The 13,447-nt window shown below is 36.9% G+C and overlaps 1 protein-coding gene across 3 annotated transcripts in view; it reads left to right on the forward strand.

Annotated features, from left to right (window-relative positions):
- The window catches only part of EPB41L4A (erythrocyte membrane protein band 4.1 like 4A), a 260,699-nt gene that overhangs the window by 228,854 nt on the left and 18,398 nt on the right, over positions 1 to 13,447 (forward strand). For all 3 annotated transcript variants that reach the window (XR_004429699.1, XM_033178937.1, XM_033178938.1), the window contains exon 18: positions 9,068 to 9,187. Coding sequence is in view for 2 of the 3 variants with exons in the window: in XM_033178937.1 (XP_033034828.1) it covers positions 9,068 to 9,187 (120 nt within the window). In the remaining variant the exon portion in view is untranslated. The remainder of the gene's footprint in view (positions 1 to 9,067; positions 9,188 to 13,447) is intronic.

The raw sequence follows: 13,447 nt of genomic DNA on the forward strand, positions 1-13,447 counted from the left end.
TGTAAGAGTGGACTTTTTTTTTAGGAAAGCATTCTATGTGGAGTCTGCTGAGTCTGGAATTACACTAGACAGATGGGAGATCTCAATGTGTTATGACACCTTTCTCAAATAAACGATTTCAGTTTCTTCTGTGAAAACCCACATGTGGGAGGTAGCTCCTTCTTAGGTACCCTCTTTCTGATCAAAAATTCAATATTTTTGCACAAACAAAACAAAACAAAGCAAAAGTACCCACTTATTGTCCTGTTTAAAACTTTTTATTGATCACGCCAGTATTTTAAATCTGTTTCTGTTTTGCTTAATATATTCTAAATTGTGCCCATAAATGTTCTTTTCTCAACTGTTCAGAAGGTGGCCCATTTAAAAACATTTTTTGGGTGGCCAAAATTGCTCACATTCACTACTGAAAATGAAACACTAGTGAAAGGTTGCCATCAAGTAATTAAATTGCTCATTACTGATCTGGTTGCACTGAATTTAATATTTTTTGTCAGTATTTTCTCCCTTAAGAGTTTCTTCCCCCTTTTCCCAGGAGATTCTTAGATTGGCTTTCTTTGTACTGTGTAAATAGTATGTTTTAGAATAACAATGATTCTGAATGTTTAATGAACTTTGTAAGGCTAGTAATGAGAAATGGCTTTCAAAACACATTCTGACACATTTCATGCAAAAGATCTGACAGGCTTTCACAATCATTTATGCTACCTGTAGAAATATTGCTCTAGGAATACCTAAGTTGCCTATGTCTGTAGAAGATGTGGTGTAGTTTGCCTGTCAATAGCATAGCGAAAAGTGGGCAGAGGAAGAAATATAGCTTTCAGTTCTAATCCTCACCACTGCAAATTAGGGTGCAACAGGTACAGAGAAAGAGGGTAGAACTCATTGTGCTGTCTGTCTCTTGGTGCCATTTACCTATTATGCTGTGCTGCTGCCAACCCCTCCATCCCATTATTAGCCTCTTAAATTTTGCTAGAACCCACTCATCCCACATGAGGATGCATAGGTCTAGATATTTCAACTGCAGCTCTGCAGTCTCTTCAGCCTCATTCATCCTTCCTTTTATTGGCTGACAGTGTGATCCAGCCAGTTCTTTGTGCTTTTATTACAGAACTCTGGTAACCCTATAACGGGGCAAACAGAATCTTGTACATGCTGATGTTCTACCTCTTGCCTGTAAGGTCTATACACTCAGCCCCAGGATGCTTCATTACTTACCAGCAAGAGCCTGCACCCCGATGCACCCTGTATCTTTCCTAGAGATACACCTCTCTAGGAAACTGTAGCCTAGGGAGAAGGACAACTACTGGGCAAATTTGCTTTTTAGAACCTCTTTTGGAGCCCATGATGTGTCCATTGGAACTCTGGACAGAGTCACTTTTACTTTCTGGAAGTTGCATGTGGTATTTGGGATGTTGCTCCCTCTGCTCCTCCTTCTTGTGGGTTTTTTTTTTTTTTAAACTTAAAACGAGGTCTTTCCTGTTAGGCATGAGGCCACTCTGTGGAAATATTGTTTTCTTTTTTCCAGGAAGTCAACCCATTGGAACATAAGCTGCTTTACTGTTTCCATGGATAACCATTTAAACATTTCTCATTTTGTGTGAAGAGAAAAGTTAATAAAACAATGTTAATGAATCAACTTTACCCAAAACAGGCTTTTGACAACCATCAAATTTTAAAAAATAATAATCCACACCAGCTCTGGAAGGCTAATGTTAGAAGCAAAGATTGTTGTTTAGTTTCAATTTTAGGAAAATGTAACTAAACCACACCATCTGTCTGTCACCTTGGGGTCCAGACCTAACAAGGCCTGGTGTGTAAGGGATTTTGTGTTAATTGTGCCCTAAGTGTAGGGCTTCATCCCACCATGTCTCCTAGAACACCAGAGGAATTCACCCTGCTTCTTTATTTGGGACATCATTTATGTTTTCCCTTACCCCTTTCCACTTTGTTCTTTCTTTACTGTTCTCATAATCTGTTTGGGTATCCTACAGCTTTCTAGGTTTTGAGGTTTGAGATGATAATTTTTCACTCTCTTTTTATAAGCAGATAGAAGTTGGAGGCACAGTTTTTTGTTATAACACTTACGATGACACAAAGTCTTCATTTCTCCTTTTAGTTTCTCTACTATATGCTCATCTCCCTCTCCATTCTCCTGCTTCACTTTTCACTTTTTGTATCATGTTATTCTCTTCACCCAGTTCCTTTCTGTTTCCTAGACTTCCTTCCCAGTCTTTTTTCTTTTTCCTGTCTCCTCTGAATTCCCTCTCTCCCTAGAAGCCAATGATATGACACAGAATAACCTTAGGACTTGGGACTGGGTCTTGGTTCTGCTGTGTGCTGATATTTGACCTTGGGCAACTTGTATAACGAATTCAAGTATTAGTTTTCTTCTCTTTAAAGGGGGCGGGGAGTGGGGGGGGTGTGCTGTAACAACTGATCTATTTTGTTGAATGAGTTACTGTAAAGATCAAATGAAATGTAAGAAGTGAGAGCACTTTGAAGTACAGAGCCACATAGTCCTGTACCTACTTCCAGAGTTACTCACTGCTGCTGCATCACCTGTCCGCTCCTCCATCCTCTTCCAGCCTTTTTTAACTTTTCTTTTGGTCCTATCTTTCATTCTGCCACCTTTCCTAACTTTATACCTTAGGTTATTTTTATACCAGGATTCTTAACTTCTGATTCTTGGGTAGGTGCTGGGGGTTTCATAACCCCACGAAATTGTATGTTAAATTGTATGTAAAGTTGTATGTGGGCATCAAGTGTGTAGTTTTCTAGAGATAGGGTCTGTAGCTTTTACCAGATTTATAAGGGGGTGTTTATGTAGCACCTACCCCCCCTTAAAACTTGCGAAGTTTTATGGTCTAAAAGCTGAAGGATTATATTGGTACTGGGAAATGAAATTGGTGTTTCAATTCACCAGTAGGATTAAAAACTAAAATGCCTAAATTTTCTTTAGAGATTACTTCGCTGTACTGGTTTGTGAAATAGTTGGTTCTATTGAATTCTTGAAGTTGGGAGCCTACTTAGTACAAGGCACTATAAAGTTAATCTATGTGAGTATTAGATTGTATTAGTTAGAATTTTGAATCTCGTCCCTGAGATCAGAAGGGCCAGCAGCTCGCTTATTGCTGTAGGTTTGAGACCATGGCCATTATGGCCATGTGCTGGACTTGCCCAGGGTGTAGAATGGAGGAGGACCTCGCAAGTAGACTTAGGAAAGTGAAACCTTTCATGAACTAGCTTTACCTGGATGTGTCTTGAGCTTAATAAAATACCCTTGACGTTCAAGGAAAAGGTTCTACAAAATATCCTTTGTGCTCTTGATGAAAATCAGCAGTCCTTTGAGCCTTCACTGAGGAGAATCTTTGAATTACTCAGTCATTCTTAACTTTGATGTGTTGCTAGGCTCTTAGAATTTTGAAGTGGGAGGTGTGGAGGAGTGGGTGATACGTAGTCTGGTGCATTTTTTTCTATCAGCATAAAAGTAGAAGTAACTCAGGAGCCTACCAAGGATTAAAACAGTAAGAGAAATGAGAGAAGCTTAGGGTAATAGTAGAACTAGAGGAAATTGACAACAGGGGACTATTTGAACACTTCCCTAATTTTATTCTAGGATGTTTGCATCATAAACATGAGTCATGTATGTCAGGTTGTATGTGTATATACATATGTACATACAAATCTGGGAGCCTGTGCTACGAAATTGAACCCACTTTGAAGAGTTTTGTGGCTGTGGGCTGGTTACTTTACCCTGTGAGTCTTCATTTCTCACATGCAAAGTGGAATAATACCTGACCTGCCTACCTCACTAGAGGTTTGTGAAGATCCAGGAGATAATAGATGTGCTTTGAAAAGCAGAAAGTACCCTGAACAGGCAAGTTCTGTTAAATTGGTAACATCTGGCACTGCTCAGTATTATCTGAAGTTCCTGCAGTATCTGTAAAATGGGGACCAGCTCCATTGAACAAAAAATAAGTCAACGTTTTCTAACATGAATTTGTTCTGGCATGAATGTTGTTAGTTTCTCCCTAACAACATTAGGGTCTTTTAGATGTCTTTTAGGGTCTACTAGATGTCTATAGTATCTAAATAGTAGATTAAGACAGATTTAAATGTTTTAATTATGTTCCATACGGTCTTTTATATTGTTTTTCTAAAATGAAGAAGCACATTTCTGTGTCAGAAATTTGGCACTGTAAGAGGGACAATATATCTGACTAAGGCAAATCTAGAAGATCACAATTTTGGTAGGATTTTGTTTTGGGAGTGGTAAAGAAGAACTTTATTGTCCCTGTACCCCAGGGAAAAAATGTATTTGGGATGTTAGCAAACTTAAACTGATAAGCATTTCTTCCATGTTGCTTGAAAATAGGTAATTGCTTCCTTGCCAGGCACTGCCTACTGTCCTGCGCCTGATTTAGGGGCTGCAAACAAGGTAAAAATTTTGGGTATGGAGAGAAGAGTTCATACAAAGCTAGTGGAAACAGACAGTGTTCACCATACTGCAGATGCAAGGGTTTCTGATTTCTACTTTAATAGGATATATCAAGATTTAGACATTTGATATGGATGATTTAGGGCTTCCAGAGTATAATCAAGGTTGACAGAGATGACTGCGGAAGGACAAAGCCGCAGCAACTGAGGAATGCTGTTATATTACTGAGTGAGGGCAAAATAGGTTAAAAATTCATGAAAACAGGAGAGTTTGAGAGGGAAGTTGTGCCAAAAGTAGCCCATTGTAGTAGTGGGAGCATAAGGAATAAGTGGAAGAGACAGAAGTGCCTTTAAAAGCAAGTAAGAATAATTTATTGATGGTAGAGACAGTGGGAAAAGCAAATGAACTTTTTGCTTGCTGTTCTTAAGGGAGTATGTCGACACATGCCTGGAACCAACATAAATTTCCCTAGGGAAGAAAAACTAGGAAAAAAAAAAGAAGAAGATTGCTTCATAGCAGGTGATCCAAAAAAAAAAAAAAAAAAAAGTGAGTACAGTTGATGAGAAACACAAGTTCACAATCAGTTGGGACCTGCAGATTTAATTTTGGCAATGGAGGGGCCACATGAAGCAATTGTTTGGAATGTTATGTTATAGTTGAAGAGTATAAGTTTCTTTCAGTGTGTCTGTCTGGTTTGGAAATAAAATACAAATAGAGAAACATCAAGTTTTAAAACTGGAAAGGATCTTTGCCGTTAATTTTATATATGAACAGCCTGAGATTTGACCAAAAAAGATAAGCAATTCGCCCAAGGTCTCTGAGTCAGATAATGGCAGAGCTGGGAATGGAGAAAACTCAGGAGCAAGGTTTATGGCTTGTATCATCTTGAAGCTTCATTTTACATTTGCTCTGAAAGACTTCTTAGATTCAGCATTAAGCATGGTGTTTATCTCAGTGAATTAGAAGTGAATTAAGAACTTATGTAAAGGAAGGTTCTGTTAGGAACAAAACTGCTAAAGGGATAGGACACAATAAAACTTGGGGATTTGTGTAAGAATTCATTTGGTAATGTGAAGAATTTTGCAAAAGAGTCAGGACTGTGATTGGTAAGACAGGAAAGAGGAGGCTAGGAATAGTCATTTTCTTCATTGTTCTCAAATGATTATATGGCATTTCATCTTCAAAACCTTTGCAGACTTTAATTAAATGTCAAAATGCAGTTAAAATCTAAATTGTATGGATAGTCTGGAAAAGTAGATTGTTGAAGTTTGGTAAGAGATGGAAGAAATACATTAGAATTCTGTTCTGAAACATGGTTAGAATTTGCTGTATTCTAAAGTAACCCTCTCCCTTGTATATTAACTGAAAAACAAAAACCTTGTTATGATATACTTCCTACCACAGTTGTTGACCCTCCGTAGTTACAGGTGGAGAAATGGACAAAATAGGATAAATGTAGACTTATTGGATCAATTGGTACTGGAAATAAATGTCAGTTTATTGAGGTTCACCTTTAGATACAACATTTGAAAATTAATACATCCACGACATAAATGACAATGGACTCTTTTTCCCCTTTGAGATTTTGATGACTATGATGTAAGAGCACATTATGACTTTTTAAAAGGTACTATGTCAAAACAATGTTTGTGGTATTTTATTCTTCATGATGTAAATCTATACATCGACATTAAAATACAGCAAGAAAGAAGCAAAAACTATTTGGATTCTCCCACACCTGAGGATAAATGAGACTTAAAAAGTCAGAATCATCACAGGAAACATGTCGTTTTCATTTAAAGACTTCTTTATTCACTCATGCATAAACAAAATAGTGATCTCCTGTGTCTTAAATACAGAGTGCTACAATATTCTTGCTTCTAGGGCTAAGATTTTTTTCTTTCCAAGTAGCACCTGTGTTTTTTAGAGCAGTTCAGCAGTGGAAGAAATGACACTTTCATTCTTGTAATGAGGCACCATTAACCAGAAGTCTTTTGTAAGGATGTAATTTCAAACTTCATTACAGGCCAAGGTGGCCACACTACCCATTACTCAGGAAAATGTGCTTCTGTTGTGACTTTCCAAAGACTCTTACATTTTTAATGTGTCTTGTTAGAATATTTATGAAACAGCATCGCCAGTAGAGGGCATCTGTCTTTGAAACATGGATTGCAAGGATATTAACTGACAGGGTTTCACTGCCCTCACTTTAGACTTTTCAGTTAGAAAAAAAGGTAAAGGTACATGTATAATCTTGAATTCTTTCTGATTTGGTCCTTCTTACTGTTATAGCAGAATACAGGAAATACGCATGCTTATGTCTCAGGAGTTTTAATTTTTTATCGTCAGAGTGAAGTCTGAGTATGAGGGTAGCCAGCTGAATTCCACAATAGATGAGAATGAACATACAGTAACTCTGCTTCCTTTTCAGTGTCTATTACTCTAGGAAAAGTATGTGTTTGCCCAAGTTAGGCCTCAGCTTTGTTAGTAGGTTTGACCTCTCAAAAATATTTAGACACCTCAACTTCCTGCTACAAACATTTCACATTGTAAAATTTAGTTCTGCCCATCAACTGCACAGTGATTTCATTCAGAATGAAAGCTGCATCCTAAAAGACTCCAGGGTTAGGAGTTAGGAGACCTGAGTTTTGTGTCCAATCCTGGGCCCAGCAATCCATGTGTGGGTTCCTGTAGGAAGGGAGATGCCACCTTGCCAGTGCGGCACCTTCCCTGTGATTGTCTCTTCCTAACCCTGACCCCTCGGTCCTGGGGGTGTCCAGGACTGTTCCCCTACCCGCAAGCCTGGTGGGTTTCTGACTGTCACATGAACACAGAATGGCTTGTAGGTGTAGGTTCTGGCTACAAAAATGTGTGTCTGTGTGTTTACAGCACACACGGGTACCAACGTGCCATTTTCAAATGGGAGTGTTTGTTTCAAAGAATGATTAATAATTATGACCTCATAGTCATAGAAAACTATAGTCATAGTCATAGAAAACTATGATCTCATAGTTTTCCTCAGTTATTTATAATATTAAGGTCCATAGCAGTATATGTTCAATTTAAATTTACTCTGTATATGCAATGAGAGAAAGAATTATGCTCTTACATCTGTGAAAAATACCATGACGGTATCCTGTTAATCTTCAAATAATAGTCTATTAAAAATGAAAACTTTAGTGAGGAAATCATACACTTCAAAGGCTTGGAGTGTGTTACAGATAATTTTTTACTTAGCACAATTCTCCTTTAATCTAGAGAGATTTAAACAGTTTCTTCCTCACAAAGTGCTGTTCTTTTCAACTTGAATTTTCTTTACATTATGTCTAAGTTATATGTGAAATGAATATTTGTCACCCATCCACTGATTCGCACCTGTAAGCAAATCCAGATATCCAGCCCACAGTCTATACTAAGTGCTATAACAGAGGAACCAAAAGACATCTGTTCAGAGAAAGAAATGCCTCCAAGCCTGCCTGTTCTTTTTACTTTTGTCTCGAAGCAGTTATGCTCATGCAGTGGCTGTACTGGGTGAGTACCTGGCAGTTCCATGCTGCTCTCTATACCCTGGGATATGAACACTCTGGAGCAGCTTTCTGAAGAGCTTACATAAATTAGAAGTTAAATATTCAAATAACAGGTGTTCAGTTTGCCCCCCCCCCGAAAAAAAGGCTTCACAGCATCATTGTTTTCCATTTGAGACAGTATTTCACGTAAATTAAGTACTCCTTCTCTTCCCCCAATAGCGCACCTCATTATTTGAAAGACTTGATACATCGGAAGTCCAAAATTTGTGCAGGTTGAGCATGGTCCATGGGTTTTGTTAAGTCTATATCATGCTTTAGAATTGGTTGCAAGACTTAAAAATTAGAAGAGTTCACTTTAAAAATTCAGATTTGGGGATTATCTTGTTTTTAAAAAATGAGAGGATTTGGTAACACTGTCCTGTGATCTTACATGTCAAGCACCTGTGCTTCCAAGTCTTTCCCACGTTTCTCTTTTCCTCATTTTCATTCCTTCCCTGGCCACATCCAGCATCCAACTGTCATTCCCTCTTAAATGTGTGAGCAGCCATGATGAGAATGGTGTGTCTTATTCAGCTAATACATTATGCCACCATATTTAACTTTTTGTACATCTAGATTTCTATCTTAAAAAATGGGAATTATAGTTGGCACCTATTTTTGATGAAAACCTTGAAAATTAGTATGACTTTTTAAGAGTATTTCAAAGTAAAACCATTTATTAATCTTTTGACAAGCACATTTAAAATAATGATTTTGTTTCATTGGTTAAGATTGGCTCTATAGCAGACACCAAAGTTTCTTGAGTCAAAACTTAGAAATGTTTAAAATGAATTTTTGATACATGTCATTTTGCTAGAAAATTAGAATCAGAAGTCTGCAAATAACATGTATTTACATATATAACGAGTATTGTATACTCCTGTGTGTTTATATGTACTTACCTACATATAGATGTATTAATTCAGTTAATATGCATCTTTAGCTATAAATGATCGTAATAAAATTTCTGCTGCTTAAGTAACATTTAAAAGCAAGTTTAGGATGAAGCTAAAATGCGCCATCCAGGTAGATGTTAACTTCAGATGCATGGCTTTCCTTTCAGAATACGGCAGGAGAATGATATGATTGATTCAGCGCCTCAGTGGGAAGCTGTATTAAGGAGACAAAAGGAAAAAAACCAAGCCGACCCCAACAACAGGCGATCCAGACACAGATCTCGTTCGTATGTGGACTCTTTTTATACCTTGATTTGAAAACACTGAATTTGAAGTAGCATGTGGATATTCAGGTCTTCTAAAGTGTTTTAGTTCAACTAGGATTATTTCATTGTTTATTTGTCATATTTACCTTCTAATATTTGTGACATTTATTAGCCATGTTTGAAGCCGTAGAAGTTGAAGCACAGTCAAAACAAAATGTCATGCAAACAAGGCCCTCAAAGCCATATTTTTGTTTTGTGTTGTTTCTTAACCAAAGTATACATTTACCTGAATAGATAGGAATAGTCTCCTTTTTGTAGAGCCAGGCTGCTGGTGAAATACCTGCTGCTTCTCTCAGTTTGAGTCTGCACAATTCTCTGAAGTCTTGTTCCAGACTGAACCAGATGTAGATATCTTCCCATCAAAATACCATTTGTGAACAGTAGTCAGTGAGTGATTCATTACACCTCATTGTTGGAATTTGCGTGCTCCTCCTGTTGCTAGGCAACGCCTTGTGTGAGCACAATTACACCCTAATGGTGTGATTGCCAGTCCCTCAAATTAATTGTCTTTGAGCTAGTAAAGTTTCTGTGCGCGTGTGTTTTAAATCTGTGCATTATCAAGATTTAGACGTCTTACTCCCACTCCATTTGCCAAACCATGACTTACCTTTTTAAAGTGAGCCAAGACTAAGTACAGATCCTTTTGTGATGGTGGGTGGTTAGATGTCTGGTGTTGATTACTCACAGGGGGAGGAATTAAGTCCAGTTGCGTATGATAAGGAAATGAAAGGATGTTGGGTAGTGGAGGTGGAGACTGCGTAGGTAGGTAGGGAGCTCTGAGGGAGCCAGGGAGGAGGGTGACGAGGACAGCTGTGAATGCCACATCAGGTTAAAAGAGATTAGGAAAGAACTCCGGAGTGTACAGGGGGTTCACACCAGGACCTTTTGTGCTGTAGGACACTAAGGACACTTGTCAGTCTTAGATGTTTACCTTTCAATTAGAAATTAACCCCGTGTATGTGTGTATGTGTGTTATCAGTAGTGCCTCATTGTTGAGTGATGACTTTCTTTTATAATAGAAAACCTGCAAATAGTCACTAAACCATGTACACCCTTACAGATGTATTAATTACTGTAATGTTTTTTTAGGAACCTAATTAAATTAGTAGTCAATTTAAAGCAGAAGTTAATGAAAATTTCCTTTGTTGTGATAGCACCTTCCCCCAACTCCATTAAAAAAAAGGAAGTTTAGATATGAAAGAATCAGACCTCATTGAAGAAGTTTACTCAAAAGGCACAGAACCCAAGATTAGATCCGGCACAGTCATGGGTAAATCTTTTGCCACCACATTTTTACCTTTCCATGTGGAATCGTTTTCTTTGAAGGACTTGTTATACACAAGGTTTGGCAACTTGATATTAAATCTTAAAACAGCATTCAGTTTTTATAACTATTTCTAAAGCATTATGAGTTCAATTAAATGTCAGTAGTACATTTAATTTATTTAAAAAGGAGAAAGTAAAATAAAATTAGAAAAAATCCTATATATAAGTTTTGAAGAAGCTAAAAAACATTCCTAGAGAAATAGAAAATAAATGGAACCATTCATTTGTATATAAAAATTGGGAAATAGAATAAAGTTATTACTATAATTCAGTTATATTATAGAGCAAATATTTGTAGTGGGCCTGGGAATTTAATCATTTTTTAGTCGAGTGGTCTGAGGTTCATTTAACAGCCTTTAAAATTGAGGCAATTTGAGGTCAAATTTACATACAGTCAAATCCTCTCATGTGTACAGTTTAATGAATGTTGACAAATGTATCCATAATCTATCCATCCTGCCAGTCAAGATATAGAATATTTCCATAATCCAGAAAGTTCCTTCATGCTCCTTCTAGTCAGTGCCCACCCTCACAACCAACCACTGTTCTGATTTCTTTTCCTTTTTTCTTTTTTCTCCATCACCCAGGCTGGAGTACAGTGGCGCAATCTTGGCTCACTGCAACCTCTGCTTCCCAGGTTCAAGCCATTCTCCTGCCTTAGCCTCCCAAGTAGCTGGGATTACAGGCACCTGCCATACCACCCAACTAATTTTTCTATTTTTTCTATTTTTCTATTTTTAGTAGAGATGGCCAGCATGTTGGCCAGGATGGTCTCAAACTCCTGACCTCCAGTGATCTACTGGGCTCAGCCTCCCAAAGTGCTGAGATTACAGGCGTGCACCACTGCACCTGGCCCTCTGTTCTGATTTCTATGATTAGTTTTTGTCTCTTGTTGAACTTCATATAAATGTAATAACACAATACATACTCCTTTAAAACCTTGCTTCTTTCACTCAACATGTTTTTGAGCTTCATCCATAGTATCAGTTGCTATTTAAATTTTTTGTAGAAATATACCACAGTATTTTTATCCATTCTCGATGGACATTTGAATTGTTTCCAGTTTTTGCCATTGTGTTATAGACATTCTGTACAAGTATGTGTGTGGAATCTGTTTTCTTTTGCCTTGGGCAAATACCTAGGAGTAGAATTGCTGGATTACAGGGTATTTGCAGGTTTAATTTTATAAGGAACTACCAAAATGATTTCCAGAGAGGCTGGATCATTTTATACCCCACTAACAAGATATGAGAGGGTCTTCTTCTGCCCCAGTTCTTGCTAGTATTTGAGTTTGTTGCTGTGTTAATTTTCGTCATTCTACTAGGCTTGAAGTAGACATTCCATCGTGGTTTTAATGAGCATTTCTTTCATGGCTAATGATGTTAACCACATTTTTGTGTGCTTATTGGTTATTCATATATCTTCATTTTTGAAGTGTTCAAATTTTTTGTCCAATTTAATTGGGTTTGTCCTTTTTATTATTCATCTGTAGGTTATTTATGTATTCTGGATAAAAGTTCTATTTCAGATATGCATATTATGAGTGAATACTTTCTCCCAGGCTGTGGTTTGCATTTTCATGTTCTTAACATTGCTTTTTCATGAGCAGACTTTTTAATTTTGGTAAAGACCAATATATCAGTTTTTTTTCATTTCTAGTTAAGGCTTTTTTTTTTTTTTTTTTAAATCTTAAGGAGTATTTGCCTACCCCGTGGTCACAAAGATAGTCTTACATCTTTTTCTAGCAGCTTTATAGATTTTGCTTTTATACTTAGGTCTGTGTTCCATTTAGAATTAGTTGTTGTGTATGGATGAGTAGATTGAGAAGTTTGTTTTCCTGTAGTCTATCCAGTTCCACCACCATTTTTGAAAAGACTTTTCATTAAAATGCCTTGTGGCCTTTGTTGAAAAAGAATTGACTGCTCACATGTGGGCCAATTTTGTTTCATTGATCTATTTGTCTATCCCTAAGCCATCATGTTGTCTCAGTTACTGTAGCTTTATGGTAAGACTTGAATAAGGCAGTGTAAATTCTCCAACTTTTGCTTTCCCTCTCCCCTTTCTTTTCAAGATTGTTTTAACTGTTTGATTAGGACTTTTGCATTTCTGTCTAAAATTTTGAATCAACTTGTCAGTTTTTACTGCCTTCCCCCAAAGAATTTTGACTATGATTATGTTGAATGTATAGATCAACTTTGAGAAAACAAATATCTTATTCATCCATTTGTTTTTATCTTCTTTCAGCAATGTTTTGTAGTTTTCAGTATAGAATAATTTATTTTGTTACTTTTTACTGCCTTCCCCCAAAGAATTTTGACTATGATTATGTTGAATGTATAGATCAATTTTGAGGAAACAAATATCTTATTCATCCATTTGTTTTTATCTTCTTTCAGCAATGTTTTGTAGTTTTCACTATAGAATAATTTATTTTGTTACATTTCAGAAAATGTATTTTTCAGTTGTTTTTTAGTATATAGAACAAATTACTTTTAAAAATACTGATGCTACATCTTGCCACCCCATAAGCCTTGTTAAATTCACTTATTAGCTCTAGAAGCTTTTGCGGGGGTGGGGGGCAGTTTCTTAGGATTGTCTACAGTTACAATCATATTTGTGAACAGTTTTCCTTGAGTTCTAGTCTTTCTGTCTTTTATTTCTGTTCCTTCCCTTATTATACTGGCTAGATCATGTAGTAGTGTTGAGTTACAATGTTGAATACAAGGGATAAGGAAGCAGACATCCTTGACTGCTCTTTTTCATAAAGGGAGAGCATTCAGTTTGTCACATTATATATGATGCTAGCTGCACAACTGAGAAATATCCCTTCTATTTCTAGTTTGCTAAGAGTTAGTGAAGAGTTTTGATCATGAATGGGTATTGAGTTTGATTACA

The sequence above is a fragment of the Trachypithecus francoisi genome, unplaced genomic scaffold (assembly GCF_009764315.1).
Source record: "Trachypithecus francoisi isolate TF-2019V2 unplaced genomic scaffold, Tfra_2.0 Lachesis_group2, whole genome shotgun sequence".
In the NCBI taxonomy this organism is placed as follows: Eukaryota; Metazoa; Chordata; class Mammalia; order Primates; family Cercopithecidae; genus Trachypithecus; species Trachypithecus francoisi.